The 25,420-nt window shown below is 50.9% G+C and overlaps 1 protein-coding gene across 5 annotated transcripts in view; it reads right to left on the minus strand.

Moving 5' to 3' along the window:
• Positions 1–25,420, minus strand: part of LOC140389833 (coiled-coil domain-containing protein 150-like) — a 183,269-nt gene that overhangs the window by 22,393 nt on the left and 135,456 nt on the right. For all 5 annotated transcript variants that reach the window (XR_011934489.1, XR_011934487.1, XR_011934486.1 and 2 more), the window contains exons 18-22: positions 21,977–22,103; positions 20,306–20,500; positions 17,847–17,915; positions 17,124–17,285; positions 8,164–8,250 (exon numbers count right to left, since the gene is read on the minus strand). Coding sequence is in view for 2 of the 5 variants with exons in the window: in XM_072474402.1 (XP_072330503.1) it covers positions 8,164–8,250; positions 17,124–17,285; positions 17,847–17,915; positions 20,306–20,500; positions 21,977–22,103 (640 nt within the window). In the remaining 3 variants the exon portion in view is untranslated. The remainder of the gene's footprint in view (positions 1–8,163; positions 8,251–17,123; positions 17,286–17,846; positions 17,916–20,305; positions 20,501–21,976; positions 22,104–25,420) is intronic.

Genomic DNA, 25,420 nt, shown 5'->3' on the forward strand with positions numbered 1-25,420 from the left:
CAATTCTGGTGTATACGTTGTGTACTGGGGAGAAGGAGAATTCCTTCTCCCCTGGGTGGGCGAACCTCCAGGGGTCCACCGCTCCCATCTGCTCCATAAAGTGACTGAGTTCCCTGGCCATGCTGGAGGTTTTCCCCGTTTTGGGGTTTGATCTGTCTGTCTTTGGGTCCTGTACGCAGTTGAAGTCCCCCCCCCATGATTAGTCAATGCGTCGCTATGTCAGGGATTTCTGCCATGGTCTTCTTGATGAAGCTCGTGCGTACACGTTAACTAGTACTACCGGTGCCCCACCCAGGGCCCCGCTGACCATGACATACCGTCCCACTGGGTCTGTAACCGTCTTTGTCGCCCTAAACATCGTCCTCTTGCCGATCAATATCGCGGTCGGTCCTGCTCTCTCAGGCGTGTCTCTTGGAGGAAGACTATGTCGGCCCTCATATTTCTTAGGTGGGTGAGGACTCTGGATCTCTTCACTGGGCCGTTGAGTCCCCATACGTTCCAGGTGACTATCCTGGTGGGGGGCTTCTGCCCCCTCGCTCCTGTGGGATTAACCATACTTACCTGGTGGACGCGCCCCTGCTCTCCGGGGTTTCCCTTTGTTAGGGGGCCGTCCAGGATGGCCGCTGTCACTGCTCTCTCCATGCGGTCAGGTCCCTGCGCTTCAGGGTTCCCTTTGTCCCGGGGGCACCCAACATGGCCGCCCACTGTGCGTCCGCCATGCGGGTAGTCCCCTGCACTCTGGGGTCTCCCTTCGCCCAGAGACCGTACTGGGTGGGTGCTTGCAGCATTTCCTTGTTTCGAGCCCTTGGTTGTGGCACTTTGTAGCCCTATTCCTTTTCTAGCCTTGTTTGTCCCTCCTTCCCTGTGTCGCCCCTCCCCGGTTTCTCCCTCCCTGTGTCCCCCCTGCTCCCGATCTCTCCCCTTTCTCCCCTCTCCCTTGTACCCTTCCTTTGTCTCTCTTTCCCCTGTTCCTATCCCAGTTTGCTCTCCCATCTCTGAGGAGTGGTCCCCCCCTTCTCCAGCCGGGCGCTTTCCCCCCTGTTGGGGGCGCGCTGCGGCCCTGCTTTGTTGCATGCCCCCGGCACTAGCTTTCCTGCTAGTACGGTGGCCCCCCTCTCGGGAGTTACTGTCTCGCTTCTCCCCTGCCCGGCCTCTACGGTTTTCTGCCCGCTCTTCCCCTATCCTACCCTGCACTCCTCTTGCTTTCTCTCCCTTCTCCGCTAATCTCGTTCCCTCGTGCTGGGGTCTGGCCTCCCACCTGAAGCGGTCCCTCGGGCAGTGGTTTGTTCTTTGTTCAGGGTGCGCTCGCCGTGGCGTGGGCGGGGGGGCCTGGCATTGCCTCACCCCTCCCCCGTCGGCGTGTTGTTGCCCCTTGCCAGGGGCCCCTCATTTCTACCTTCGCTGGTGGTTTTCCAGCCCATGTTCCTCGACAAACTTGTTTGCTTCGGCAGGGGCTGTAAAGAAGTATTCTCTTTCTTGGTATGAGTCCCAGAGTTTCGCTGGGTACAGCATACCAAAATGCACGTCACTCTTGTGAAGAGCTGCTTTCGCTCTATTAAACTCGGCCTGTCTCCTGGCTAGGTCTGCCCCAATGTCCTCGTAAATTCTAATGGCATGCCCTTCCCATTTGCAGGTTCTGTTTTTCCTGGCCCAGCGTAGGATTGTTTCCCTATCTTAGTACCGGTGCAGTTTAGCTATAACTGCTCTCGGGTGTTCCCCTGCTTTGGGCTTCGGGCGCAGCGACCGGTGTGCTCTGTCCATTTCTGGTGGGCTGGGAAAGGTTTTCTTCCCCACTAAGTTGCCCAGCATCTCGGCCACATATGCTGTGGGGTTTCTACCCTCGATCCCCTCTGGTAAGCCCACTATCCTGACATTTTGCCTCTTCGAGCGGTTTTCCTGGTCGTCCACTCTGGCCTTCAGGCTCCCCTGTGTTGTACCCAGTCTCGCCACCTCCCTCTCCAGGGCCGTGATCCGGTTGCTCACGTCTTTTTTTAAGTTTTCTTTTCAGAGTTTTGTTTTTGCAAAAGTTCTTTTTTCCTTCCTTTTCCCTCACTCACGCAGGTCAAGAGAGAGAGTGGCTTCTGGTCCAGAGTCCCTCTTTGTTCCTGCCTCGTGGTGGTCGCCGCCGGGAAGGGGGGGGGGGGGCGGGGTCGGTCAGTCAGTCCCCGCTGATCGGCACACCCTGCGCTCTCCTGTTTGGGGGGGGGGGGGGGGCTGTCGGCTACTCCTCCTTCCTCCCTGCAGGTTCAGCCCCCGCTTCGGTCCTGGCCACCACTTGTCTTGCCCTGTGCTCTGCTGCTGTGCGTGGGGGGGCCGCCGCCTGATTGCTCCTCTCCCGAGGGCCCAGTTCAATGGTCCCGATTTCGCGGGAAACTTTAAAAAAAAAAAAAAATTTAATCCGGAGTTCCCTGAAAAAGCCCCGACTTCGTGGAACTGCGGGAGCCTTTTTGCTGCGACCGCTCCACTCACGAACGCCACCGGACCAAGTATCAATAATTCTGACAATTAATTTAAATATTGTTGAAAAGATTAACATGTTGCTGAAGCTTTACATCTTGCGCTCATTAGGGCAAACAAAAGAAAGTTAAATTTCAAACAATCGCAACAATTTTTATGACAGGATAAAAGGATTGATTGGCAAACTGACTAGTTGGCTGAGTAATTGCATTGGAAAAAGAGGAAACTAGGCTCCCCAAACTCCCAGATAATTCAGAAAAAGGCACAAGTCTTGAACATTTTTTTTTTTTAGAGAATGGATCTCTGTGTATGAAGGAATGTCGCTTCCAGCAAGTGTAATGAGGAAATTAGGAGCTTGATTGTTCATCGTAAATTGGATGTTGGTGGAATATTTTTATTATTGTTATTTTCGCACACAGAATTGTTCAGCAAGTGCTGCCAAATTGTAGAACCACATCTAACATTAGGGGTGGGATTCTCTGTCCCGCTGCACCGTTTTCAGGTACTGCAGCCCCAGCAAGCAGCAGGATCCTCCATACCTCCAGCCGGCCAATGGGGTTTCCCATTGTGGGCACCCCCACGCCGTCAGGAAATCCACAGGCGTGACTGCGCTGTCGGCGAAATGGAATATCACATGATGGAAAATCCAGCCCTAGATGTTTGGTTTTGGGTTTTGCAAGCACAGGCAGATTGAAGACAGTTAATTTAGATGAATTTCAGCAGGAAGAACAGTTTAAAAAAGAATGTATATTTTTATACTTTCGTCTCTTGCAGATAGATAGCACAGACATGAAGAGCCAAATGACCTCCTCCCGGGCTGTAACCATTCTATCATTTTATGTGTTTTAACATAAAAACATAAAGAATAGCAGCAGGAGTAGGTAATTTGGCCTTTTGGGCCTGCTCCGCCATTCATGATCATGGCTGACCAGCCAACTCCGTAACCATTTCTGCTTTCCCCACATATCCTTTGAGCCTTTTTGCTCCAAAAGCTATATCAAACTCCTTCTTGGAAACATATAATGTTTTGGCCTCAACTGCAATCTTTTGCAGAGAATTCCACAGAATCATTCATCTCTGAGTGAAGAAATTTCTGCTCATCTCAGTCCTAAATGGTTAACCCCGTATCCTTAGACTGTGACCTTTGGTTCTGGACTAGCTAGCCATCGAGAACATCCTTTCTGCATCTACCCTGTCCAGTCCCGTTAGAATTTTATAGGTTTCTACGAGATCCCCACTCATTCTTCTAAACTCCAGCGAATATAATCCTAATTGACTCAAGCTCTCCTCTTATGTAAGTCCCTCTGTCCCAAGAATGAGTCTGGAAAACCTTTGCTACACTCCCTCTATAGCAAGAACATCCTTCCGCAGATAAGGAGACCAAACCGCAACACAATATTCCAGGTGTGGCCTCACCAAGGCCTTGTATAACTACAGCATGACACCATCACCTCCGGTACCAGAGCTCGCGACGGATTCATCACCACATTCAACAGCCGCCTTATATTACTCGTGAGCTGTCTGCCCTTCACGAAGCCTGTTTGATCTTCTGCAACCACCCCTGGGACACAATCCTCCATCCTGCCTGCCAACAACTTAGCCAATACTTTCACATCCGTGTTCAATAGTGATATGGGTCTATACAACCCACATTCCACCGGATCCTTCCTTCGTTTTGGGATTAGTGTGATTACTGCCTGCTTCGTCGTCTCCGGCAACTCCCCCTTCTCCAGTGCTTCATTAAACGCCCCAACAGATATGGTGCCAGGTCCGCCGCAAATTCCTTATAAAATTCTGCCGGGTACCCATCCGGCCCCGGGGCCTTCCCCGACTTCATACCGCTGATACTATCCAGCACCTCCCTGAGCCCCAGGGGCTCCTCCAACGCCTGCCTCTTTGCTTCCTCCACCTGGGGAAATTCCAGCTCGTCCAGAACCAGCCTCATGTCCCCCTCCTCTCCTCCTGGGTCTGCCTCATAAAGTCCCTGGTAATACTCTCTAAATGCCTCATTTATCTTCCCGGGCTCTGACTCCACATCCCCAGTCTTTTTCCGGATCTTCAATATTTCTCTGGACACAGCCCGTCTCCGCAGCTGGTGCGCCAGCATGCGGCTCGCCTTCTCCCCATACTCGTATTGCACCCATCTTGCCCTACACAGTTGCCCTACCGCCTTCCTCCTTGCCAATCCCTCCAAGGTGGGCACCCTCGAATATTCCCTGTCCACCTCCACTATCTCGCTCACTAGACGGTCATGTTCCGCCCTCCTTTCCTTATTTGCACGAACCGTAAATGAGATAATTTCTCCACAGACCACTGCCTTCAGTGCTTCCCAAAAAATGCCCGCCGACACCTCCCCATTCTGATTGAACTCCACATAATCCCTAATCGCCAACCGCACCTTATCACAAAAACCTCCATCCGCCAACAACCCCGAGTCAAACCTCCACCCCGGCCTCTGCTCTCGTCCCGTACTGAACTAAATATCCAGCCAGTGGGGTGCATGGTCCGAGATAACTGTCCCCGCATACTCTACCCCCTCTACCCCAACCAAAATCTCCCGACTCACTACAAAGCTATAAATCCTCGAATACACCTTATAGACATGTGAAAAGAAGGAATACTCCGTTCCCCCTGGGTTCTGAAAGCGCCATGGATCCACCATACCCATCCTCTCCATAAACCCCCCCAGCTCCCTTGCCATTCGTACCCTACCCATCGACCTGGGGCTCGATCTATCCACCCTCGGCTCCAGGACACAGTTAAAATCTCCTCCCATGATCAACTGGTACGTGGCCAAATCCGGGATTGCTGCCAGCAACCCCCTCATAAAATCCACATCAACCCAATTTGGGGCATACACATTTACCAACCGTACCGGTGCCCCTTCCAATACCCCACTCACAATCACATATCTCCCACCTGGATCCTTCACCTCCTTCAAATCACGAATCCCATTTTTTTGCTCATTAAAATCGCCACACCCCTCAATTTCAAATCAAACCCCGAGTGAAAAACCTGCCCAACCCACCCCTTCCTTAACCGAACCTGGTCCTTCACATGGAGATGTGTCTCCTGCAAAAAGACAACCGCGCTTTCAAGCTCCTGAGGTGTGCGAACATCCATGACCTTTTAACCGGCCCATTCAGTCCCCGGACGTTCCACGTTACCAGCCGTATTAATTTCCTCTTTAACCAGCAATGCCATTCCACATCTTTTCTTTTTTTCTGACTTCCTAAATACCGAATACCCCATGATGTTCAATTCCCATCCCGGGTCACCCTGCAGCCATCTCTCCATAATCTTGACTGTATCATACCCGCTTACATCTATTTCCACAATTAATTCATCCACTTTATTGCGAATGCACCACACATGAAGGAACAAAACCTTGAGGCTTATCTTTTTAACATTCCTTGCCCCGTTCCCATTATTTTTCACTGTCGTTCTGTTTGATCCTGGTCCTAGATTTCTCTGCCGATCACATTTCTTATTCCCCTTTCTGTCTTTTGTTCTTATCCTTGTTTCCCACTCCTCCGACTCCTCACTTACGTTCCCATTCCCCAGCCAATTTAGGTTAAAGCCTTGCCAATCACTCCAGCAAATACTTCCCCAGGACATCAGTCCCGCTCCTGCCCAGCTGCAACCTGTCCAGTTTGTACTGTCCAACCCCTCCAGAACCTGCCCAAAAGTCCAGGAATCTGAAACACCCCCCTTGCGCTATTCTCTTCAGCCATGTATTCATCTGATATATCCTGTTATTTTTGCTCTGACTAGCACGTAGTACTGTTAATAATCCTGAGATCACTACCTTCGAGGTCCTACCTTTCAACTTGCCTCTTAACTCCCTATATTCCGCTTTTTGGACCTCATCCCTTTTTTGTTGCCTCTGGTGTTTGTACCAATGTGTACCACAACCACTGGCTGTTCACTCTCTCCCTTCAGAATGTCTTGTAGCTGTTCTGAGACATCCTTAACCCTAGCACCAGTGAGGCAACAAACCATCCTGGAGCTCTGTTTGAGGCCACAGAAGCACAATTTTCCCCTAGAGATTTGCTGTCGATACGACCGTAGCGGGACAGATCTCGAATAATGACGAGTCAGAATACAGGAGGGAGATTGAGAACCTAGTGGAGTGGTGCAGCGACAACAATCTATCCCTCAATGCCAGCAAAACTAAAGAGCTGGTCGCTGACTTCAGAAAGCAAAGTACTGCACACCCCTGTCACCATCAACGGGACAGAGGTGGAGATGGTTAGCAGTTTCAAATTCCTAGGGGTACACATCTCCAAAAATCTGTCCTGGTCCACCCATGTAGAAGCTACCACCAAGAAAGCACAACAGCGCCTATACTTTCTCAGGAAACTAAGGAAATTCGGCATGTCCACATTAATTCTTACCAACTTTTACAGATGCACCTGTAAAACATCCTATCTAGCTGCATCACAGCCTGGTACGGCAACTGCTCGGCCCAAGACCACAAGAAACTTCAGAGAGTTGTGAACACAGCCCAGTCCATCACACAAACCTGCCTCCCATCCATTGACTCCATCTACACCTCCCGCTGCCTGGGAAAAGCGGGCAGCATAATCAAAGACGCCTCCCACCCTGCTTACTCACTCTTCCAACTTCTTCAATCAGGCAGGAGATACAGAAGTCTGAGAACATGCACAAACAGACTCAAAAACAGCTTCTTCCCCACTGTTACCAGACTCCTAAATGACCCTTTTATGGACTGACCTCTTTAACACTACACCCTGTATGCTTCATCCGATGCCGTTGCTTATGTAGTTACATTGTGTACCTTGTGTTGCCCTATTATGTATTTTATTTTATTTCCTTTTTTTTTCATGTACTTAATGATCTGTTGAGCTGCACGCTGAAAAATACTTTTCACTGTACCTTGGTACACGTGACAATAAACAAAATCCAAATCCAAAAAATCCTTACAATTAAATCCTCTATAATATTGCAGTCTCATACTCTTACTCCTCTCTCTTGTAGCGGTGAAATGAATTTGGCTGCTGCTGGGTCCCCTGAGAGGCCATTCCCCTCCAACAGTATCCAAATGGTATATCTGTTTTGCAGGGGAATGGCCACAGGAGATTCCTGCACTGAATGCCTGTCCCCTTGCTCTGCCTGGTGGTCACCTATTCCCTTCCTGCCTGCGGAGTCTGAGCCTGCGGTGTGACCACCTCTCTGTACGTGCCATCCACGATACTCCCTGCCTTGCGGATTGACCACAGTGTCCAGCTGCCGCTCCAGCTCCGAAATCTGAACTTTGAAGAACTGCAACTGGAGACACATCCTGCACACATGCTGGCCCCGAGCAGTGCTAATGTTTCTGGCTTCCCACATAGATCAGGAAGAGAACAACATGGTTTTGAGCTCTCCTGTCATTACTTACCCCTAAAAAATGAGGTGGGGCGGGGGCAAAGGGTCCTTACGTGGTCAATAAATGGCCACTTAAGGGCATTATTGGGGAAAGGATGAGCTTTCCACTCCGAGGTCCTACCTGTCCCAGCATGAAATCGCAACCAGGTCAAGGCACGCAGGATCTTGGAGAAAATCCCGTCCTTGCAATTATACGCACCCCCCCTCTTTCTCAGAACACGCCAGGAGAGGAGCAGAAACATCTGGCCAAGTTGTCATATTCATGTAGAACATAAAGGATACAAAACAAGTATCTCACAGATCACTTTCTCCTACCTGCTGTGACTCCAAACTAGCTTCCTTTAGTTTCTGCTCAGTTACTTCTTTGCAGGTTTGCAGACTTTTCACTTTCATCTCAAGAGTCTAGCAGCAAGAAAAAACATATTTGTGTTTGTTAAAATTCAGAATTTTAGAACCATTCTATGTGAATCAAGTTTAACAAAAGTACTGCAATACAAATTTCTTAAACCGAGTCCACGTTGTGTGATCTAGTGACACTAGAAGATGAATAACAGTGATAGAAATAAAAGTAGTACAGTGAGCTCTTGAACTAATTATGACATTTGGGGAAAACTTCAGGATTAACATTGAATTCTAAAAATATAAATCCACAGAGCCTTCTCACAGAGAGCCACCATCATCCATCACCATCCTGGAAGTTACCATTAACCAGAAACTGAACTGGACTAGCCATATAAATACTGTAGCTATAAGAGCAGGTCAGAGACTAGGAATCCTGCTCCAATTTTGTATTGCCTTCCAAAGTAGGCCATTGTATAAATGCCAATCTTCCTTTTTTTTTTTTAAAAGAAAATTTCTTATTAAAGGTTTTCATAAAATATCAATAACAAAATGAGAAAAAAAAAGAACCCAACAGGGTTAAGTACAAAACACAATCCAGAAAACTAACCCTCCATACCCCCCCCCCCCCGCACATAGATAATAAATTAACATTAACATCCCGACTTAGCACAACAGGTGTATACACCCCCTCAGACCCTTCAGTGTAAATAACAAAAACAAGAATAAAGTAAACCCCCCCCCCCCCACCCCGAGCTGCTGCTGCCATTGACCAATGTCTATCGTTCTGCCAGAAAGTCTAAGAACGATTGCCACCGCCCAAAGAACCCGTGGACCGACCCTCTCAAGGCGAATATCACCCTCTCCAATTTAATGAACCCCGCCATATCGCTGATCCAGGATTCCACGCTTGGGGGCCTCGCATCCTTCCACTGAAGAAGAATCCTTCGCCGGGCTACCAAAGGCCAGAATTCCGGCCTCTTTCGCCTCCTGCACTCCTGGCTCCTCTGCCACCCCAAATATTGTGAGCCCCCAGCCCGGTTTGACCCTGGATCCTACCACCCTCGATACCGTCCTTGCTACGCCCTTCCAAAATTCCTCCAGCGCTGGGCATGCCCAGAACATATGGGTGTGATTTGCTGGGCTCCCTGAGCACCTAACACACCTGTCCTCACCCCCAAAGAACCGGCTCATCCTTGTCCCGGTCATGTGTGCCCTGTGGTGCACCTTAAACTGTATGAGGCTGAGCCTCACGCACAAAGAGGAAGAATTCACCCTCCCCAGGGCTTCTGCCCACGTCCCTTCCTCAATCTCCTCTCCCAACTCCTCCTCCCACTTATCTTTTACCTCCACCACTGAGGCCTCCTCCTCCTCCTGCATCACCTGGTAAGTTTCCGAAATCTTCCCTACTCCCCCCCCCCCCCACCGAGAGCATCCTGTCCTGTACTGTGTGTGCAGTAGCCGCGGGAATTCCACCACCTGCCGTCTGGCTCACCCAGGCTCGCAAACCCCCCGTCCACAAACAGGTCCCCCATCTTTCGTATCCCTGCCCTGTGCCACCCCGAAAACCCTCCACCTGTTCTTCCTGGGGCGAACCGGTGGTTCCCCCGTATTGGGGTCCACGCCAAGGCCCCAACTTCCCCCCTGTGCCGCCTCCACTGCCCCCAAATTTTGAGGGCAGCCACCACCACCGGGCTCGTGATATACCTCCTTGGAGGGAGCGGCAGCGGCGCCGTTGCCAGCGCCCCCAGACTCACACCCACACAAGACGCCGTCTCCAGGCTCTTCCATGCAGCCCCCTCCCCCTCCATCACCCACTTGCGCACCATCGTCGCATTGGCGGCCCAAGTAGTACCCAGAGGTTAGGCAGCGCCAGTCCCCCCCTATCTCTACCCTGCTCCAGGAACACCCTTCTCACCCTCGGAGTCCCTCGCGCCCACACAAACCCCGTTATGCTCCTGTTGACCCGCCTAAAGAAGGCCTTCGGGATAAAAACAGGGAGGCACTGGAACAGTAACAAAAACCTTGGGAGCACCGTCATTTTGATTGACTGCACCATACCCGCTAAGGACAGCGGCAACGCGTCCCACCTCTTGAACTCCTCCATTTGCACCACCAGCCTCGTAAAATTAAGCCTATGCAGGGCCCCCCAGCTCCTGGCCACCTGGACCCCCAAATACCTGAAGCTCCTCTCCGCCCTTTGTAGTGGGAGCTCGCCAATCCCCCTCTCCTGGTCCCCTGGATGAACTACGAACAGCTAGCTCTTCCCCATGTTGAGCTTGTACCCCGAAAAGCCCCCGAATTCCCTAAGAATCCTCATTACCTCCGGCATTCCTCCCACCGGGTCCGCCACATACAGCAGCAGGTCATCCGCATAAAGCGACACCCTATGCTCCTCTCCACCTCACACCAACCCCCCCCAGTTCCTTGACTCCCTCAGTGCCACAGCCAGGGGTTCAATCGCCAGTGCGAAGAGCAGGGGGGACAGGGGACACCCTGTCTCGTCCCTTGGTGCAACCGAAAGTACTTGGACCTCCTTCTGTTTGTGGCCACACTCGCCATCGGGACCTCATACAACAGCCTAACCCACCTGACAAACCCCTCCCCAAACCCGAACCTCTTCAGCACCTCCCACAAGTACCCCCACTCTACCCTATCGAAGGCTTTCTCAGCGTCCATCGCCACCACTATCTCCGCCTCCCCCTCCCTCGCCGGCATCATGATAACGTTCAAGAGCCATTCGCGTTCAACTGTCTCCCCTTCACAAACCCCGTCTGGTCTTCATGGATGATCTGCGGCACACAATCCTCGATCCTCGTGGCTAAGACGTCCGCCAGCACCTTGGCATCTACATGTAGCAAGGAAATCGGTCTGCAAGACCCACATTGCAGGGGATCCTTGTCCCGCTTCAGGCTCAAGGAGATCAGTGCCCGGGACATCATTGGGGGCAATCCAGTTGGGGCTCGGATCGGTACAATTCCTCGTAAAAGTCCCTGAAGACCCCATTGATGCCAACCCCACTACGCACCACGCTCCCTCCCCTGTCCTTAACTCCCCCGATCTCCCTAGCTGCGTCCCGCTTCCGAAGCTGAGGCACCAACATCCGGCTTGCCTTTTCCCCATACTCGTAGATCGCCCCCTGGGCCTTCCTCCACTGCACCTCCGCCTTCCTGGTGGTCACCAGGTCGAATTTGGCCTGGAGGCTACGCCTCTTCCTCAACAATCCTTCCTCGGGCTCCTCCGCATACCTCCTGTCTACCCTCACCATCTACCCCACCAGCCTCTCCCTCTCCCCCCACTCCTTGTGGGCTCTAATGGAGATCAGCTCTCCCCTCACCACCGCCTTTAGCACCTCCCATACCATCCCCACTTGGATCTCCCCGTTGTTGTTGGTCTCCAAGTACCTCTCTATACTTCCTCGGACCCGCTCGCTCACCTCCTCGTCCGCCAACAGCCCCACCTCCAAGCGCCACAGCGGGCGCTGGTCCCTCTCCTCCCCCATCTCCAAGTCCACCCAATGAGGGGCGTGGTCCGAAATGGCTATCGCCAAGTACTCAGTGTCCTCTACTCTCGCTATCAGCGCCCTACTCAGAATGAAACAGTCGATTCGGGCCTTATGGGCATGTGAGAAGAATGAAAATTCCCTAGTCCCCAGCCTTGCAAATCTCCAAGGGTCCACCCATCCCATCTGGTCGATAAACCCCCTCAGCACTCTAGCCGCCGCCGGCTCCTACCCGTCCTAGACCTGGAGCAGTCCAGTGCCGGATCCAGCACCGTGTTGAAGTCTCCCCCCATTATCAGGCCCCCCACTTCCAAGTCTGGGATCCGACCCAACATACGCCGCATAAAACCCGCATCGTCCCAGTTCGGGGCATACACATTGAACAGTACTACCCTCTCTCCCTGCAACTTACCACTTACCATTACGTACCTACCGCCATTATCTGCCACAATGCTCGACGCCTCGAATGGCACCTTCTTTCCCACCAAGATCGCCACCCCTCGATTTTTGGCATCCAGCCCCGAGAGAAACACCTGACCTACCCACCCTTTCCTCAATCTTACCTGGTCTGCCACCTTTAGGTGTGTCTCCTGGAGCATAACCACATCCGCCTTGAGCCCCTTCAGGTGCGCGAACATGCGGGCCCGCTTAACCGGCCCATTCAGTCCCCTTACATTCCAGGTTATCAGCCAGATCAGGGGGCTACCCGCCCCCCCTCCCTCACCGGCTAGCCATGACCCCTCCTCGGCCAGCCACGTGCCCACACCCCACACCAGGCCCATTCCACACAGCGGCATACCCCCGTCTCGTCCCGCGGGCGCCGCCATTTTGGGTCCCGGACACCACGTGGGGAGGATGGGCGCCGCCATCTTGTGACCCCCCCGGCCACGTGCGATCCATGGACGCCGCCAGCTTGGCTGATAGCCAAGGACCCCAGCATAGATGGCTCCACGGGGTCTGAAGGAAATGCCGCGACGCAACAACCACGACTGGCTTCGGTGACCCTGGACCAATCGCAGCCCCGGATGCTCCAAACGGCAACAACAACGGTGCTGGTCAACTGGTACGAGACGCCATGCCTGATCAACTCTGGGAGCACGGAAAGTTTTATCCATCCGGATACGGTAAGACATTGTTTTCTTTCCATTCTTCGGGGCACCCAAAAGATTTTCCTGGCAGCGGGATCCCATTCCGTAGAGATCAAAGGGTTCTGCATCGCGAACCTAACGGTGCAAGGGAGGGAGTTTAAGAATTATCGGCTTTATGTCCTTCCCCAACTCTGCGCTCCCACTCTCTTAGGGTTAGATTTCCAATGTAACCTCCAGAGCCTAACGTTCCAATTCGCCGGCCCTATACCCCCACTCACTATCTGCAGCCTCGCGACCCTCAAGGTTGAACCGCCTTCCTTGTTTGCGAACCTCACCCCGGATTGCAAACCCGTCGCCACTAGGAGCAGACGATACAGCGCCCAGGATCGAACGTTTATCCGGTCTTAAGTCCAGCGGCTGCTGAAGGAAGGCATAATCCAGGCCAGTAATAGTCCCTGGAGAGCCCAGGTGGTAGTTGTGAAGACCGGGGAGAAGCAGAGGATGGTCGTAGACTATAGTCAGACCATCAATAGGTACACGCAGCTAGATGCGTACCCTCTCCACCGCATATCCGACATGGTGAATCGGATTGCACAGTACAAAGTCTTTTCCACCGTGGACCTCAAGTCCGCATACCACTGGCTCCCCATCCCCCGAGTGACCGCAAGTACATGGCCTTCGAGGCAGACGGGCGGCTCTACCATTTTTTAAGGGTCTCATTTGGCGTCACGAACGGAGTCTCGGTCTTCCAATGGGAGATGGACCGAATGGTTGACCAGCACGGTTTGCGGACCACGTTCCCATACCTCAACAATGTAACCATCTGCGGCCATGACCAGCAGGACCACGACGCCAACCTCTGCAAATTCCTCCAGGCCGCTAATGCCCTGAACCTCATCTATAACGAGGAAAAATGCGTTTTTAGCACTAACCATCTGGCCATCCTGGGATACGTAGTGCGTAATGGAGTGATAGGCCCCGACCCTGAACTCATGCGCCCCCTTATGGAATTTCCCCTCCCCCCTGCTCCAAAGCCCTGAAACACTGCCTGGGCTCCTTCTCGTACTACGCCCAGTGGGTTCCCCAAAACGCAGACAAGGCCCGCCCGTTAATCCAGTCCACTACCTTCCCCCTGTCGACAGAGACCCGCCAGGCCTTCAGCCGCATCAAAGCGGATATCGCAAAGGCCACGATGCACGCAATCGACGGGTCCCTCCCCTTCCAAGTCGAGAGCGACGCATCTGATGTAGCTCTGGCGGCCACCCTCAACCAAGCGGGCAGACCCGTGGCTTTTTTCTCACGGACCCTCCACGCCTCAGAAATCCGCCACTCCTCAGTGGAAAAGGAAGCCCAAGGCATAGTGGAAGCTGTGCGACACTGGAGGCATTACCTGGCCGGCAGGAGATTCACTCTCCTCACTGACCAACGGTCGGTAGCCTTTATGTTCGATAATGCACAGCGGGGCAAAATCAAGAACGACAAGATCTTAAGGTGGAGGATTGAGGTCTCCCCCTATAACTATGAGATCTTGTATCGTCCCGGCAAGCTGAACGAGCCGTCCAATGTCCTATCCCGCGGCATGTGTGCCAACGCACAAGTAGACCGCCTCCAAGTCCTCCACGAGGACCTCTGCCACCCGGGGGTCACTCGATTCTACCATTTGGTGAAGTCCCGTAACCTCCCCTGTCGAGGAGGTCCGTACAGCCACCAGGAACTGCCAAATCTGCGCAGAGTGCATACCGCACTTTTTCAGGCCCGATAGAGCACACCTGATAAAGGCTTCCCGTCCCTTTGAATGCCTCAGTTTGGATTTCAAAGGCCCCCTCCCCTCCACCGACCGCAACGCGTACTTCCTAAACGTGGTGGACGAATACTCCTGTTTTCCCTTCGCCATCCCCTGCCCCGACATGACTGCGGCCACAGTCATTAAAGCCCTCGGCACCATCTTTACACTGTTCGGTTTCCCCGCGTACATCCATAGCGACAGGGGGTCCTTCTTCATGAGCGACAAACTGCGTCAGTTCCTGCTCAGCAAGGGCATTGCCTAGAGCAGAACGACCAGTTACAACCCCCAGGGAAACGGACAGGTAGAGAGGGAGAATGGAACGGTCTGGAAGACCGTCCTACTGGCCCTACGGTCCAGAAATCTCCCAGTTTCCCGTTGGCAGGAAGTCCTCCCGGATGCCCTCCACTCCATCCGGTCGCTGCTGTGTACCACCACGAATCAAGCGCCGGATGAGCGCCTCCTTGTCTTCCCTAGGAAGTCCTCCTCCGGAACGTCGCTGCAACCTGGCTGGCAGCCCCAGGACCCATCTTGCTCTGAAAGCATGTGCAGGCGCACAAATCGGACCCGTTGGTCGAGAGGCTTCACCTTCTCCACGCAAACCCTCAGTATGCCTGGCGTACCCCGACGGCCGACAGGACACGGTCTCCCTGCGGGACCTGGTGCCCGCCGGAAACACACACACACCCCCAACACCAATCACCCCCTCCCTCCCACCGGCGCACCCCACGGCCGCTCCCTTCCCGGGTGGATCGGTCCTCCTCCCGTGCCCGCCCAGGAGTAAAGAACCAGTAACGAACAGCGCAACGCTCCCAGAGATGACAGTGCCCGAGCCAGCACCTGCACCACCACCAGGGCTGAGGCGATTGACTAGGATGACCAGGGCACCCGCTCGACTCGTGGAATCCGTGAGACAAAAATCTGTAAATAATTCTGACAAAACCTGTAAATAGTTAACTGTTGAGCCTCAATGCATAGCCACTGTACGAAAATAGTTCCAGGACCAGCTTTGGAAACCCCCAACCACCATGCGACCCACCACCCCGCCGGGTTCCTTTTTAACAAGGGGTGAATGTGGTGGTATGTATTAGGGGTAGTATGGTACCTGTGAAGCCGAGAGGCTATTGGCAGACAGACACTGGTTCCTGGTTGGATCTGCCACCTGCTGGCTCCACCCAGCAAGGCGGAGTATAAGAGCCCGGGTTCTCCCAGCAGCCGCATTCTGTAACTGAGCTGCTGGGGAACAAGTCTTGCTTAATAAAGCCTCGATTGACTTAATCACTTCTCGACTTGTGAGTAATTGTTGCGCTACACAACCCAACCAGAACAGTGCCCAACCTGCCCCAACCACCCTCACCGACCCAAAAGAGAAAAACACACAGAAAACCCAGAGCAATGCAAAGGCCCCCCCCTCGGAAAAAGAATAAACATAACATATGAACCGCAGTCCCCAATCGCCCATCCCGACCCTCAATCTGTGTCCAACTTCTCGGCCTGAACAAAGGCCCACGCCTCCTCAAAATAATGGCGCCGGTCCTTGTAGGTGACCCACAGTCGCGCCGGCTGCAACATGCCAAACTTCACCCCCTTCCTGTGCAGCATCGCCCTCGCTCGATTGTACCCGGCCCTCCTCTTCGCCACCTCCGCACTCCAGTCCTGGTATATTCGAACGTCCGCGTTCTCCCACCTGCTGCTCCTCTCCTTCTTGGCCCACCTGAGCACGCACTCCCGATCGACGAACCGATGGAACCTCACCAACACCGTCCATGGAGGCTCGTTAGCCGTGGGCTTCCTCGCCAGTACTCTATGGGCCCCTTCCAGCTCCAGGGCCCCCTGGAAGGACCCCGCTCCCATCAGCGAGTTTAACACGGTGACCACATAGGCCCCCACGCCCGGCCCCTCTAGCCCCTCCGGGAGGCCCAGAATACGCAGATTCTTCCGCCTCGACCGATTCTCCATCTCCTCAAACCGCTCCTGCCATTTCTTGTGGAGCGCCTCGTGCGCCTCCACCTTTACCGCCAAGCCTAAGATCTCGTCCTCATTGTCAGAGATCTTTTGTCGAGCCTCGCGGATCGCCACCCCCTGGGCCGTCTGTGTCTCCAGCAGCTTATCAATAGAAGCCTTCATCGGCTCTAGCAGGTCCGCTTTAATCTCTCTGAAGCAGCGCTGGATACCTTCCTGGTGCTCCTCCGCCCACTGCATCCATGCTGCCTGGTCTCCGCCCGCCGCCATTTTGTTCTTCTTCCCTCGCACCTTCTTCGGGTCCACCACCACCGTTTTTGTCGCCCCGCTCCTAGTAGACGCCATATACTGACGGGGAGCTGTTATAAACTCCTTCCCACATCGGGAAACGTTGAAAACGTGCCGTTGGGGGCCCTGAAAAGAGCCCAAATGTCCGTTTTTGCGGGAGCCCGCCGAATGTGCAACTTAGCTCCGCATAGCCGCAACCGGAAGTTGCCAATCTTCCTTTTTAACAGCCCAAATAATGACTGGCAGAAAATACCCAACATTACGAAAAACATTAAATTTTTTAAATAAAAGCATGGTGCAGAAGACATCCTACCTGACACTTACTCCTCAGATCTTGACTTAACTTATGTTCTTTCTTCAACTGGAGCTCTTGCTGTTTGTGGAGAGATGTGGCCTCATGCTGACTCTTTGCCACATTTTGAAGTTCTTCTTGTAGACTCTGCATCTCTGTCATAAACTTCTGAATCATTTGAGCCTGTAGAAAAATAAACAACCAAAATAAATCAGTACATTGAAGAGCAACAAAATAAGAAATGCAGCCTTCAGTAAAAACAAAAACAGTTAAATATCATCCATCAATCTCGAAGGCTGAAATTGGCACATGTAGGATAACACTTTCCCGTTTTCCAGATGCAGCTACAATAATGCTCAAGAATCATGATTTTATACAGGACAGAACACTTACCACCCCGCCCTGTGACAATTTTACTGATGACGAGGGAGCCGTTAGGTAGGTCACCCATCTGTGGCCCAATTGAGCCCCATAAGTGAGCATCCAATTGGCTCACAGCTCTCTGAGGCGGGTCTTCCTCCTGGAGATAGACGTAAGCCCCACCTCATACTAAGCGTCCAAAACCTTGAGCCAGGCATGCCGACCAAGTGGAGGCAGGATCACCCCTAAAATTTACGCTGGATTTCACGGATCCATTCTCAGTCTATAAACCAGCTCAGAGTTTTATGCATGGCTAAATAAATTATACGGCAAATATAATTTAATGCTGATAAATAATGTTCATATTTTTGTCTGCATACAGACCTGCTCATTGTTCTTTTTCTGATACAATTCTTTTATTGTCTCCATTCGTTTTAAGTCTGCTTCAAATTCCTAAGCAATAAACACAATTTGTCAAACATAAAGCATGGAAATTGGCCTTTTTTCATTTTCATTAATGTTCAATATCTTTACATTCAATTTAATTAATTTTGCAAACTATTTAGCAGTTCGAGTGCAACCTATAATGGCCAGAAAGCTTAGTTTCCATAATGATTTAAATAAAATGTGATTTATGGAGTGATATAATGCAAATGTGCAGCAACAATTCATTCACAGCTGATTGGATACATTCCTCCTAATTCAAGATGTAATTTTTTTTTAATGTTTTTATTAAGATATATATACATGCATAAAACACAACCAAAACCAAAGAAAGTGAACAGGGAGTTTTATAACAAATAAATAACACCCCATCTCCCCACCCTCCATGACATTCCCCTCCACCCACACTGCCTCCCCCATTTATGCCTCACTGCTGACATCCGAGCTATCTTTGAAGAAGTCAATGAATAACTTCCATCTCCAGGCAACCCCCCCCCACCAAACACTCTTCAAGGAGAACTTGATTTTTTTCCAGCTTAAGGAATTCCGTGAGGTTGTTCACCCACAGCCACGGCTTCGGCAGCCCCGAGTCCCTCCACTCCAGCAAAATCTGTCTCTGGGCTACCAGGGAGGCAAAGACCAATACTTCGGCCTCTCTCACCTGTTGAACTCCCGGGTCGTCCGACACTCCGAAAATCACCACTTTTGGACTCGGATCAACCTTCATCTTCAGTACCTCAGATATGATGTCAGCAAACCCCTGCCAGAATCCCTCCAGCTTTGGACAAGCCCAAAACATGTGCACCTCGGGCAGCACAGTGGCACAGTGGGCTAGCCCTGCTGCCACGGCGCTTCAGTCCCAGGTTCCCGGAAGTGTAGAAGATTTTAGTTTAGACGGGCAGCATGGTCGGCATGGGCTTGGAGGGCTGAAAGGCCTGTTCTTGTGCTGTACTTTTCTTTGTTCTTTGATAGTAGTTTAGCCCCAACTGGAGTGTTGCCTATTTCTGGGCACTACACTTTAGGAAGGAGGTGAATATTTTGGACAGGCATCAAAAGAGATTTACTAAAATGGTTTGAGGGATCAGCGATGAAAGTTACACTTATCTGGAGAAACTGGGGTTATACTCCTTAGAGAGAGGTTAAGAGACTGAGGTGCTTAAATTATGAAGGATTTAGTTAGAGCAAACAATGAGAAGCCGTTTCAATAGCTGAAAGATCAATAACCGAAGAGCACACATTTAAGTAACAGGCAACATGAAGAAAAATCTCCTTATTCAACAAATTGTTAGAATTTGGAATGCACTGTCCAATAGGATGGTGAATACAGAGTCAATAGCGGCCTTCAGAAGAGAAATAACAGGAATATGGGTCTAACTGGATTTCTCTTTGAAAAAGTCAGTGCAGATTCAATGTTGCAGATGGCCTCCTTCTATGCTGTACTATTCTGATTCTATAGTTGATCTGTTTTACTCCATATTCTTTAATATACATATCTAACAAAAGACACATCCACGCAGTGTACTGTCCAATCACCTTCCATTCCTGTTATGTCGTGTATAAAGTGGTAAATTTAAGAGGAAAGTGGGTCTGATTATGGAAATAGCATTTCTACAAAGATACATTCAGAGTTGGCAGAGTACCTAAATTGTAACAATCTGGGGCGAGAATCTCCGACCCCCCGCCGGGTCGGAGAATCGCCGGGGGCTGGCGTGAATCCCGCCCCCGCTGGTTGCCGAATTCTCCGGCACCGGATATTCGATGGGGGCGGGAATCGCGCCGCGCCGGTTGGCGCCCCCCCCCCCCCCCAACCGCCCCGCGATTCTCCGGCCCGGATGGGCTGACGTCCCGCTGCTAGGATGCCTGTCCCGCCGGCGTGGATTAAACCACCTACCTTACCGGCGGGACAAGGCGGCGCGGGCGGGCTCCGGGGTCCTGGTGGAGGCGCGGGGCGATCTGGCCCCGGGGGGTGCCCCCACGGTGGCCTGGCCCGCGATCGGGGCCCACCGATCCGCGGGCGGGCCTGTGCCGTGGGGGCACTCTTTTCCTTCCACCTTCACCATGGTCTCCACCGTGGCGGAGACGGAAGAGACTCCCTCCACTGCGCATGCGCGGGGTGCCGTGAGCGGCCGCTAACCCTCCCGCGCATGCGCCGCCCGGCAATGTAATTTCCGCGCCAGCTGGCAGAGCACTTCCGCCAGCTGGCGGGGCGGAAATCAGTCCGGCGTGGGCCTAGCCCCTCAACGTTAGGGCTCGGCCCCCCAAGATGCGGAGGATTCCGCACCTTTGGGGCGGCGCGATGCCCGACTGATTTGTGCCGTATTTGCCGCGATACCGGAGAATTCCGCCCCAGGTCTTTCAAAGTGAGTTTACAAACAAAGAAGAAATTGTACTATACACACCTTTATTCTTTCTGTATTTTGTGCATTAGTTGTTTTGGTCTCCTTATGATACTTAAGTTGTGTCTTCTGATCTTTGATCCTTGCTTTCTGACTTTTTATAATCTTCTCGAATTCGGCAACTTTCAGTCGCAATTCTCTGTTGGCTCGTGACACTTCTGCACACCTGGATGTGGCATCAGATAGACTTTTTCTAAGCTATGAAGTTAGGAAATTTATATACAAGTTAAGGAAAACGATGGTCGTTCTTTGCAAATACGTACTTCTGATAGTATTCCATAACTCTCCTCAAAAACAGTGAGATGGTAGAATTGCAATGTAAAATAGCTGGTTAAGTTGGGTGAGGGGGATTAAAGTCTGAAAAATCTGTTTCCAACTCATGCCCATTTCCAACCAACTAATTTCCGTCTTTAACTAAGGCCAAAATTTGGGTGGGCAGCCAAGCCACTTCAAGGTGGTGATTTGGACCTTACATATTTTAATGAGATCATTATAATTTTATTTTAACAACATAAGAACATTTAGAACTAGGAGCAGTAGTCAGATATAAAACCCCTCAAGCCTGATTCCATTGTGCAAAGATAGCTTCTAAATGCCTAGTCTTATAGTCTAACTTCAATTTGCAATAGGTCTAAACATGCTCCATAGTCGAGCAATTTGTTCACCACTTGACCTTGGTCACTATTATCCAACCGAAATTATAAATGTTCCAATTAATCAAAGAAAATACAAAGACAACTGCTTATAACTGATTACACCTTATTACTCTCACATTTCTTGTTAAAGATTTTATACATGTAGTAGTGTCAGCTGTGTCTCAGTTCGTCACATTCTCACTTCTGAGTCATAAAGTGCCAGGTTCAAATCCCACTTCAGGACTTGGAACATAAAAGTCAAAACTGACACTCCAGTGCAGTAATGAGGAAATGCTCCATTGTCCGAAGTGCCATCTTCCAGATGGGATGTAAAACTGAGGCCCCATTTGCTTGTTCTGGTAAATGCAAAGGTTCCCATGGCACTATATTTGAAGAAGAGCAGGGACATATCCCTTGTGTCCTGCCAACAATTCAGTCAACATCACAAAATGCAAATTATCTGGTCATTGTCACATTGCAGTTTGTGAGAGTGTGCTGTGCATAGATTAGCTGTCATGTTTTCTACATTACAACAGTGATTACATTTCAAAGTATTACAGTAAGTCTTTGTTTAAAGTTGTGGTTGCATCACTGAAATCACAAATTTAAGTGAAACGACTTCATGTGAATTATGGTTTCCCATAAGAATCAATGTTAAAGCCGGAGTTAGGTTCCTTTGGACATTTCTTGCCCAGAAAAAATATATACAAGCTGAAATACTGTACCGTACCGTTGCAGCACTGTGCATTCCTAGCTGGAATAACTTGCAAAGTAAACCTGGAGGTGGCCCTAAACAGGCCCTAAATAAATAACATTGTCAAAATGAAACAACGTTAAGCAGGGTGACTTCAAGTGAAGACTTACTGTATTTCATTGGCTGTAAAGGGCTTTGAGACATCAGGTGCTCGTAAAACACACTGGATAAATGCAAGTCTTTTTTTTCTTTCTTTTACACAAATGACTTTACTGTGTCAGTTTTGTCCAGTTCATGTCCTTTGATAATTCTATTTTATTTTGGGAAGGATGCAGTGAGACTTACTTCCACTATTTCTTTCTGACTGGTTTTCCTCGCAACCTCTCTCTCACTTTGGAACTGCTTTTTCAGGGTTTCAATCCGTTCAGTCAAAACCTTTGACTCAATTTTAGCACCTTCAAATTCTTGTTCCCTGCAGAATTTTTATGATAATCAGGATGAGCAGGAAAGCAACAAAATGCAGTCAACTTTAATTTATACAGTTGTTATCAAGAAACCTAAGTTACAGGGCTAATACATTTCAAAATTGTAGCAGCTGTGCCCAACATAAGCCCTGTTCCAGACATGAACACCTCAGAATGGGTGAGAAGAGACCAGAGACTGTCCTGAATCTCAGGCTGGCCCTGGATTGAACATAGCACCAAAGTCCTCGAGCAAACTAAAGTAAATGAGGATCAAGGAGAAAATCTTCTAATGGCTGGAGTAAAAAACAAAGATAGCCCCAGATCATTGTTGCTGGAGTTTCTCAGGGCAGTATCCACAGCCCAAATATCTCTACTGAGCTGTTCACTGATCATCCCTGGTCCAAATATCCAGGTTTGGGTTGATAACTGACAGGTAACATTAATGCCTCATAAATATCAGGCAATGACCATCTTGAAAAACCAAATTTCCCATGGCAATACTATCACCAAGCCCCCATAATCAACATTCTGAGGGTCATCACTGACAAAAGCTTAACGGAACTAGTCCGAACTACAAAATGACTATCATAACGAGGCAATGAGTGCATCACCATCTTAACCCATCATATTCTCTTCACCACCCTCAGTATCATCTATAAGGCTCACCCAAAGTGATGCAATATGCACACAGATGACTGCAGATGCAAAAATATTCAAAAAGCTCAACATCACCATGGACAGAGCTGTCTGCTTGATCAACATCCTCCCCACTGGACATAATGCCCAACACCCGCTCTGCCATTGGCAGTGTAAGTGCAAAATGAATAAGTACTGCTGGATTGGCTTTGCTAAATTTCCCCTTAGTGACCAGGAATGTGCAGGTTAGGTTACAGGGATTAGGGGGGGGGGGGGTACCTGGGTAGAGTGCTCTTTCGGAGGGTTGGTGAAGATTCGATGAACAAAATGGCCTCCTTCTGCACTGTAAGGGTTCTATGATTTGCTAGTTTGCTGAAGTGCTGCAATATTACCCTGAGACATAACCAAATTTTCTTTGAAAAGATAGGGCGCGGGATTCTCCGCTGACTGACGGCGAAATCGGGAAACATGATTGAGCAGAGAATAGCTCCGACGCACCGATTTGACGCCAAATCGCAATTCTCCGTCACCTCGACAGCGGCGTCAATGCGGTCCGGAACACATGTTCAGTAAACAGCGTTTGCGTATCATTGTGACTGCTGAGGAAGAGCGAGGGGATAAGGAAAGTGTCCAACATCACCATAGTGTGCTGACAGTTGTGCCATTGGCTTCTGCCAGGGCCCGGGTGGGGGGTGGGGGGGCTGGCCAGGAGGTGGGCTGTGGGGTCGGGATGGACGGGTACGGAACGCCATTGTACAGCTGGAAAGGCAGCCATGGAGCTGCGCACACCGCTGACAGCCCACTGTGAACTTCGGGCCATGTATCATATAGGTGACCCCCCCCCCCAGGCCACCCCATGTAGGTGCCCTCTGGCCCCAGCTGACCCATCAGCTGTATGGGCGTCTTCCAGTGCAACCAGTTCCATCTTGTTGGCTGAGATGAGTGTGTGTGTGGGAATTGTAATGTGTATATGCGGCTGCAGCTTGTCAGCGTCCTGAGTGTCATTCATGGACACGGTCAAGTTCCACGTGGCGCTGGTGCTAGCCTCTCCACAGAAGCTGAATCGGTCCATGTTCAGCACCAGTTTTGCTATCATGAAAGTCCACAAATCCGATGTCAACACTTAGTCAGTCTCAGGAAAGGAGAATCCAGCCGAGGATATTTTTTTATTAAATATTTTATTGAAAATTTTTGGTCAACCAACACAGTACATTGTGCATCCTTTACACAATATTATAACAACACAAATAACAATGACCTATTTTATAAACAAAAAATGAATAAATAATAAATAACAAAAATGAAAACTAGCCCTAATTGGCAACTGCCTTGTCACAAGTAACACTCTCCAAAAATATAATTTAACAGTCCAATATATAATTATCTGTAGCAACGACCTATACATACTATACAGTATATATTAACAACCCTGAGAGTCCTTCTGGTTCCCCCCCCCCCCCCCCCCCCCCCCCCCCCCCGATCCTGGGCTGCTGCTGCTGCCTTCTTTTTCCCATTCCGTCTATCTTTCTGCGAGGTATTCGACGAACGGTTGCCACCGCCTGGTGAACCCTTGAGCCGACCCCCTTAGGACGAACTTAATCCGCTCTAGCTTTATAAACCCCGCCATGTCATTTATCCAGGTCTCCACCCCCGGGGGCTTGGCTTCTTTCCACATTAGCAATATCCTGCGCCGGGCTACTAGGGACGCAAAGGCCAAAACATCGGCCTCTCTCGCCTCCTGCACTCCCGGCTCTTGTGCAACCCCAAATATAGCCAACCCCCAGCTTGGTTCGACCCGGACTCCTACTACTTTTGAAAGCACCTTTGTCACCCCCATCCAAAACCTCTGTAGTGCCGGGCATGACCAAAACATATGGGTATGATTCGCTGGGCTTCTCGAGCACCTCGCACACTTATCCTCCACCCCAAAAAATTTACTGAGCCGTGCTCCAGTCATATGTGCCCTGTGTAATACCTTAAACTGAATCAGGCTTAGCCTGGCACACGAGGACGACGAGTTTACCCTGCTTAGGGCATCTGCCCACAGCCCCTCCTCGATCTCCTCCCCCAGCTCTTCTTTCCATTTCCCTTTTAGTTCATCTACCATAGTCTCCCCTTCGTCCCTCATTTCCCTATATATATCTGACACCTTACCATCCCCCACCCATGTCTTTGAGATCACTCTGTCCTGCACCTCTTGTGTCGGGAGCTGCGGGAATTCCCTCACCTGTTGCCTCGCAAAAGCCCTCAGTTGCATATACCTGAATGCATTCCCTTGGGGCAACCCATATTTCTCGGTCAGCGCTCCCAGACTCGCGAACTTCCCATCCACAAACAGATCTTTCAGTTGCGTTATTCCTGCTCTTTGCCACATTCCATATCCCCCATCCATTCCCCCCAGGGCAAACCTATGGTTGTTTCTTATCGGGGACCCCCCCAAGGCTCCAGTCTTTCCCCTATACCGTCTCCACTGTCCCCAAATCTTCAGTGTAGCCACCACCACCGGGCTTGTGGTGTAGTTCCTCGGTGAGAACGGCAATGGGGCTGTCACCATAGCCTGTAGGCTAGTCCCCCTACAGGACGCCCTCTCTATTCTCTTGCATGCCGCTCCCTCCTCCTCTCCCATCCACTTACTCACCATTGAAATATTAGCGGCCCAATAATACTCACTTAGGCTCGGTAGTGCCAG

Source organism: Scyliorhinus torazame, chromosome 14, assembly GCF_047496885.1.
Source record: "Scyliorhinus torazame isolate Kashiwa2021f chromosome 14, sScyTor2.1, whole genome shotgun sequence".
In the NCBI taxonomy this organism is placed as follows: Eukaryota; Metazoa; Chordata; class Chondrichthyes; order Carcharhiniformes; family Scyliorhinidae; genus Scyliorhinus; species Scyliorhinus torazame.